Source organism: Talpa europaea, assembly GCF_964194135.1.
Source record: "Talpa europaea genome assembly, chromosome: 12".
Classification (NCBI taxonomy): Eukaryota; Metazoa; Chordata; class Mammalia; order Eulipotyphla; family Talpidae; genus Talpa; species Talpa europaea.
The window spans coordinates 24,126,094-24,134,167 of NC_140079.1; the positions used below are offsets into that span (position 1 = coordinate 24,126,094).

Consider the following 8,074-nt stretch of genomic DNA (forward strand, 5'->3'; position numbering starts at 1 on the left):
CCCTTCCCTCCAGGCGGTCACCCCTCGGCCCGGAGGAATCCACCCCACGCCCGCAACCCCGGAAGTTACACGCGGCCGCCTCGTTGCGCAACTTCCGGGCAGGGCTGACTTCCGAGCACACGCGGAAGTGCCGGGAGACGCCGGCCGCCGGCTTCGGTTACGAGCTCCCTGGCCCCGCTGCCGCCCCGGGGACGTTCTGAACGGGTGGGCACCTAAAGGCCGGCGCAGGCCAAACGCAGCCGGGGTCCCGCCCGCTCAGCGGCTCAGAGCCGATGCCGGCCGCGCCCTGCAGCCCCGGGAGCGGGGCCGGACCATGAGCCTGCTGGGCGGCCTCGCCTCCTCCCCGCGGGCCCCGCCGCAGGCCGGCAAGGCCAGGATGAAAAAGCTCCCGAAGAAGAGCCAGAACGAGAAGTACCGGCTCAAGTACCTGCGGCTGCGCAAGGCGGCCAAGGCCACGGTGTTTGTGAGTCTGACCGTCGCCCAGCCCCTCTCTGCCTGGACGCTCTCCTCACTCGCGAAATCTCACCCCCACCCCCCAAACTGTGCCCCCCCCCCCGAGTGACAGTGTTAAGATAGTGTATCCATTCCTCCTTGTGGGCAAATGACGCGATTTCTGTAATCCTTACGTGTAAGTGACAATGCAGGATTGTGAAGGTGAAAGGAGAGAGGTAACCCGCTTGGTACCTAGGGGTGCCAATAAATTGTCGTCATTGTAATTAACACGAACTCTCTGGTAGGGCGTTTGATTTGTTGAGATAACCTTGAGAAAGCAGCACTGTTTATAAAATGACAGCACAGAATCCCAGAGAGATGACTTGCTCAAGGGCACTGGGTCAGGCCTGACTCCTGCTCAGAGGTCCTGAGCCTGATACTAGATTCTTTCTTCCTCTTCAGAGCTGTTTTCCCAAGCTCGGCATACCCTTTACTGGCCCCTTCCCGAAATAAGCACGTGAAGCTTTCAATAATTTGCCCCCTTCTAATCTCCTTTGAGTCTCCCAAGTCTAATGCCATTCTTTTATTGTAGAGGCAACGGGTTTGTTAAATGAATGAACTGTTTTGCCAGTCACAACTTTGTGTTACCTTATTCTGGCCTGCTCAAGCTTGCCTCAGTGCTTGGAAACAGGCAGTGGAGCCCTCCATATACTCCCGCACCTGAATGCACAGATTTCCTCTCTGTCAAAAGCTTGCACATCTCACGGTTTTGGTGGAAGTATAAGGAAATTTTTCATTCCAAAAACATTGAGTTTAACACCCACTGCATCCTTGGAAATAAGGAAAGTGGAATTAAGAGGATTTGTTATCTAACCGTTACCTTTCTTTTATTCCCCCACATGTCAAAGGTACCTAAAGTTTGGAGCCTACCTTATTTTTTATTTATTTTTTACATCATTGTTCATTTTTAGACAATATATGCTCCCCCTCCCCTTCTCAGGTGTAGTCCCCATAGAATTTCCTTCAGTGCATCACCACAGTCCACTGTTGGAGCCTACCTTATTAGGCTGATGTTGGTTCCATCAAGAGCATGAAGGTCTTGTGAAAAAAGCTATTGTTCGAACATTGAGAGATTGAGATCCTACCTATAGAACAGATTGGAACATTCCTTTCAGGTTGATTGTTGCTTGGGAGATTGGGTCATCAGTAAAGAGAGACGATGCTTGAAATAACATAAGTAAAGTTGAAGATTACACACCAGAGTTGATTTTTTTCCAGCTTTTCTCTTAAAGGTCCACAGTGCATGGGCCTCCCCGGTGGCGCAGCGGTTGAGCGCGGGGTTGCAAAGCTGCCCGCAGCCTCTACCGCACCGGTTTGATCCCCGGCTGTTCCCCGGCCACCGGAGGAGGGTCCCACATGGCGCGCAGACCTCTCCTGCCGCCCGCTGCTCCCCTCAGCAGTGTACTTCAGTCCTTCTGCCTGCTCTGCTCCCCGCTCTGGCTCTGGTGAATTCTCTCACCCTCCCGCGCTTCTGACTGTACCCAATGCTTGTATAAATAAATAAAAAATAAATCTTTAAAAAAAAAAAAGGTCCACAGTGCATGGGATCCTTTGGCTTAAGTTGGTCTTATAAGTGCTCCAAGAGCCAAGGCACTTGGGAATGGACATTTTTCCTATTTATAAACATTGAATATAAGCATTTTTGGATTGAAGCAGGGTATCCTTTTCTGTGGGAAAAACTCCTAATTAGGTTGGCAGTTCCCCTTAGTTCACCTAGGAAACCGTCACATAGCTGTATTATTCTAGCATGATCATTAGTGGCATCCCCTTTCTTTCAAAGGTACCCTGATTTCTATAAATTATGTAACTGCCCTGACCATAGTGGAATGGACTCTATATTTTTTATGTTTTGTCTGCAAAGTAGACTAGTTCTTCCTTCTCACCCAGCAACACAGACTTCTTTGGTTTGAAATAGAGTACCTCTTCCAGCACAATACTTAGATCTTTCGTTCATTTTATGTGATTATGTTAAAAATTTTTCTTAAAGGAAAATGCTGCTATTTGTGATGAAATCGCTCGTCTTGAGGAAAAATTTCTCAAAGCAAAAGAAGAAAGAAGGTGAGCTGGCTTCGTTTTGTGTTCAGATGACGTTTTTGGTAACTGATAATGGTGCTGCTCCCTGGGAATTTTATCCAGTGGGACTTTCATGCATGGTAAAGCCCATCGGTTATTGATCAAGTAAATGCACAACCTCTGGTATTGGTTCCTATTCACCAAAGTCATTTTGGACGATGGTGATAAAACAGCCCCCCTATTCATCTTTCAGAAAAAGTCCTCTTGCCACATTTAATAGGTAATCTTACTAGAACTCCCCAATTATAAAAGTCAAGGTATAAAACATTAGCCTCCAAGTCTACAAATATTCATGCAGTACATACTACTCTGGAAAACATAGCGGGTATATAGTCATATACTACGTGTCTGCCCTTCACGTTCCAACATTAAGATATAGGAACCCCAGACCGGAGATAGGCTTCAGTCCTTATCCTTCATCTCTTGAGGTATTATCCTTTGGAGCTTAGTTATTCCCAGGGTCCGAGAGGAACCTTATTTTTGTGAGTTTAGTGACCTTTATAGTTCTGGCTTTTCCCAGTACTTGAGTAAAATGCTGTAAAATACTGAACTGAGATAAAAATAAGTTCATACCTGTGCTCTCTCTCCTTCCTGACCTCAGGTACTTGCTAAAGAAGCTTCTCCAGCTTCAGGCTCTAACAGAAGGGGAAGTACAGGCCACAGCTCCTTCCCACAGCTCCAGTTTGCCCCTGACTTATGGTGTGGCCAGCTCTGTGGGAACTATACAGGGAGCTGGATCCATTTCTGGGCCCAGCACTGGGGCTGAGGAACCATTTGGGAAGAAATCCAAGAAGGAGAAAAAGGAAAAAGGCAAAGAAAACAACAAACTGGAAGGTACATTGGGGAGAGGCTGTCAGTTGCTCCAGTGACTGAATAACTAATAACAAAGACCTCGTACTAACTAGTATACACTCATGGCCACAGGTTGGCTTACACTTAATCCAGTCCTTAAGTAGCTCTAAAAGCCCTTGAAAAGAAAGCATTCTCGAGCCACTTAGGATGGAGCAGTTCTACTTAGACCTGGTTAAATGGAAGGGAACAAGCTAACCCTCCCCGTTCTTCCCTATCTCTAATTTTCTGGGTTGCCTTCAGTCTTTCTTGGAGGCAGGGAAATGGGCTAGGTGGCCTTTTGAGCACTTTTGACTTGGGAAATTTCTGATTTTGTAAAGGAAGTAAGAAGCCTTTAAAAAGATGTAAGACTTAAGTCTTAAACACTGATACTGAATTGGTCACTGCCAGGTGGGTGGGTTAGAAAGATACTCGGGCTTTGGGGCAAAGTCCCATGTGCCCATTCAGTGAGTGTAGAACCAAGATGGGCTTATTACTCTTCGCTTTCATGGGTACATTTTTCCCTTTCCCTCAGCTTTGAGAGGGGCTTAAAGTGGGTGACCCCAGATTTGCGTTTCAGTTCTGAAGAAAACAACCAAGAAAAAGAAAATGGAGGGAGGTGCTCGCAAGCTGGTTCAGCCCATTGCCCTGGATCCCTCAGGACGGCCTGTGTTCCCCATCGGACTGGGGGGTCTAACAGTTTATAGCCTGGGGGAGGTGAGTGAGACCAGCGATACTCAGAGAGGAGAATCAGAAATATGGGCATAATGGGGTTGAGCCTTCCCTCCCTGTTCCCATTAGCAGCAGCCCTTTGCTGATCCAAACCAACCCCAGAAAATCTCTGATCCCTAGGAAACCAGGTCAGATTTGTTCTGCTACACAGCCTGTGCTCTCTATGTACAAATTGAGTCACTCTTTGCAGCCCCAACGTGGTTCTAAAGATGCCCAGTTCTAAATTCGCCAGTGTCTTCAACCACAGGTGGGGGGAATCTTTTACAGATCATCACCGACCGACCTGGCTTCCATGATGAGAGTGCCATCTATCCTGTGGGCTACTGCAGTACTCGAGTATACGCCAGCATGAAGTGCCCAGACCAGAAGTGTCTCTATACCTGTCAGATCAAGGATGGTGGTATGCAGCCTCAGGTACCACTCTACTAAGAACCACTGTTTTTCTTCTTTATTTTTTTAAATTGAGAACCTGTAACAGGCACTTAATACATATGTAGTATTAGCTACACAAGTTACGCTTTGCTCAGCTTCTGATCCAAGGTTCCTTACTTTGCCTCTACCTCTTTCTGGCCAAGTTTTATGGTGAAAATGGTCTTTTTTCCCTAACAATCAGAGGTGAAGGTGATGGCTGGGGGAAAAACTGCCTTGAATTATGGTAGTGGGAAGGATGAATAAAGGTTTAAGACTAGGATACTGGTCTCCCAGGTCCTGAAGAGTCTCAGAAACCAACATGCAGTTTCTTTGCTACCTCCATTTTGATCTTAACCCCAAATAGCAAACCAATCTTCCCTGTGTGTGGGCTTGCACTTTACACGTAAGGGATATGATCAGGCCTCACCTGGTCATTGTATCCAAAGCAGAAGCAGCATGGTTCGGGGCAAAGGGCATCATCAGTCTGAGAATTAAGACAACCCAGTTTAATCACTTGTTAGCTGAGGTGTGACATAAGGTCAGTTACTTTTCTGCATCTTGGAGTTATCCAAAGGGTAATTATACAGTACCTACTTTATAAAGTATCAAAGCAAAGGACTTGCTGTTTTCTTTTGGATTTGCTTGAATTTTTAATAGTGCTTTCAGAAATTGTACCCATCTCCTAGTGTGGCACATAGCAGCTTCAAGTTCCAGAGTGGAGAAGGAGTTATAGGAATAGTGTGACTTTTCTCTAATGCTTTCTCCACTCCTGCCTCCTTAAAGATTGGCCTCCCCAGTGGCACAGTGGTTTGAGCGCAATGCTGTGAAGCTGTCCGTAGCCTCTGCAGCGCAGGTTCGCTTACCGGCCGGCCAGGGAGATACCCACATGGCACAGCAGACATCTCCTGTCTTGCCCACTGCTCCCCTCAGCAGTGCTTTCAGTCGCCTTTCTGCTCCCCGCTCTGTCTCTGGTGAATCCTCTCACCCTCCCATGCCTCTGGCTTGTACCCCAGCTCTTGTATAAATAAATAAATCTTAAAAAAAAAAAAAAAAAAAAAAGGAGAGATTGATCTGATTGCTCCTTTCTCTTTCTCAGTTTGAAATCGTTCCTGAAGATGACCCCCAGAATGCCATTGTCAGTACTTCTGCAGATGCCTGTCACGCAGAATTGCTCAAGACCATAAGTACGACAATGTAAGTTGACCAAGGACTTGAAGAAAAGCTTAAAAGATCACTTCTGGTACAGTGAGACCTTTTCTCTCTCACCTAATGGAGAGCCCTTACTTCTTAGAAAGCGGTCCCGCATTCTTTGGCTGTCTCAGCAGCTAGCATCTCCAGAGGATCCAAGTCAAGAAAGCTGTTCTGTGTGTTATGTGCTCATGCCCACATTTCATTTCTAAATCCATCTCATCTCCCTCTCAGCTCTCACACTAAAATTCTCCCTCTCCTGTTTAGGGGGAAATTAATGCCCAACCTGCTTCCATCTGGAGCTGACTTTTTTGGGTTTTCTCATCCAACCATCCACAACCTGATCCAGAGTTGTCCAGGAGCTCGAAAATGCATCAAGTAAGTGTGATCAGATCCATTCCCTCCAGAGAAGCTCTGTGATCTGTTAGCCAGGGTCCTGAACTGGCAGTTACTGCTTTGCCCATGCTGAACTGTCTGTGTGCGCCCCACATGCTTGCTCCTCCACTGCATGCCTCAGAATTGCTCTGCTTGGCCCTCTGGATAGGTGAGGAGGAGCCAGTACCCCCACTGTACGATAATTTTTGTCTTCTCTGTGTACCGTGACAGCAGAAGGGTTGAGAAATCCTGTAAACTGAGTTGTCATTAAAAAAGGTCTTTTTTCTTTAGGTTGTTTTTGTTAATGTATTTTTTTAAATAATGGGTGAGATCTAAAAAAATCAGATTTCTTTGGAATAAGAATGGGTTATTATGGCTGATAGCTCTAGATAATGATTCTTTTTGATCCTGCAGTTACCAGTGGGTGAAATTTGATGTGTGCAAACCTGGAGATGGGCAGTTACCCCCAGGACTGCCAGAGAATGATGCAACTATAAATTTTGAAGCCTTTCAGAAAGAGACCTATGAGGAAGATCATAATGATCCCATTCTGCAAGGTAGCTTTAATTTTACCTTTCTGGTTTGAAAACTGAGCACTTTGAGGCTACCCCACTCTTTATTCATACCTCAGTACCCCAAATATCTACAGTGTAATAGAGCCTTCTCTGCTCCCACCATGGAGTCAGGAGGATCTGCCCTTCGTAGCTCTCCAGCCATCCTTCCAGAAGTCACAGGGAGTGGCTGCAACCATAGTAAGGCAGGGCCAGTAAAAAACTGGGGCTTCTCATTTTCTAACCTAAATAAGACATAAGCAGAACTCCTGGGGAGAGTTACTATGCAGGGCTAACATTTCAAATGCAGTAAGGGGGAGCAGGTCATGGCCCCATGAATTCCTTCCCAGAAATGGTTGGAGTGATCAGGACATTGGGGTCATATAGTGAGAGCTCTGGACTAGAAATGAAAAAAAAAAAAACAGAGTTAAAATCTTACTCTGCCTAATATATTCTTGAACCCCAGGCAAGTCACTTAATCTGTTGCAGCCAGTTTTCTTCATTGTAAAAGAAAATACCTGTCCTCTCTTACCAAACAAGGGCAAAATTGGGCTCACAGATGCAAGGATATTAAGGAGATTTGTCTGATCAAGCCAGTCTCCTGAGATTCCCAGGCAACAATGGAATTTAAGGCATTTTTTTCTCCAGGATCCTTGGACCTCCCAGAGCTTCAGCCTACACCCTTTGTGTCGTCTTACCAAACCATGTTCCTGACACACGAACCCTTGGTAGACACTCACCTACAGCACTTGAAGTCTCCGTCACAATGTAGCCCAACTCAGTCCTCGGACTGAACAAGAATGGAACAGATACCACATCATTTTCATCGTGATCCATTTTAACTTAAAATAAAACTTAGGGTATGTGGAAGAAGGCACAGGAGTGCCTGCAGCCGTTCAGGAGTGAAGAAGATATTAATTAATACATTTTGTCATGGAGGTTCCCTTGGTGACAGTTTTCCCTGGGGAAAACTTCAGCTGCTTTATTTTTAGTAATAAATTTCTCTTGACAAGTCTGCTTATTTTCATCTTGTTGTAATCAGGATATCTTTTTTTTTTTTTTTTGCTTAGCTCTGCCTGAGGTAGAGTACACTTAACGTCTCCTCTAAACCAGAGTGAGATGACTGCCGGCCCACGAAGGGGGGACTAAGATTCTGACCACCTTCTACCCTTGATTCTGATCCTCACTCAATGACTATTAAAGACCCACCCCTGCAACCCAGGCTGCGACTTTACCTTCATGTCAGTATCATGAAAATCAAATCCTGCTCATCCCCAGGCTGGAGAGTCCAGTACAAAGCCCTCTTTGTCTTCACATTTCACACATCCTTCAAGGGGATAAAAGTCCTCTTTAAACCATTCTACATTCCTTTTGTGGCTCCTCATTGGAGAATATACCGTTAGCTAAATACACTGAAACCGCAT

General features: G+C 46.0%; 1 protein-coding gene across 1 annotated transcript; it reads left to right on the forward strand.

Annotated features, from left to right (window-relative positions):
* Positions 1-313: 313 nt before the first annotated feature.
* On the forward strand, positions 314-7,444 carry TBRG1 (transforming growth factor beta regulator 1; the record flags this gene model as incomplete). The annotated part of the gene is made up of 9 exons (XM_084249676.1): positions 314-463; positions 2,480-2,550; positions 3,167-3,399; positions 3,974-4,110; positions 4,393-4,539; positions 5,633-5,730; positions 5,992-6,102; positions 6,514-6,656; positions 7,299-7,444. The coding sequence occupies 9 exons, from the start codon at positions 314-316 to the stop codon at positions 7,442-7,444; spliced, it is 1,236 nt and encodes a 411-aa protein (XP_084105802.1).
* Between the last annotated feature and the right edge of the window lie 630 nt (positions 7,445-8,074).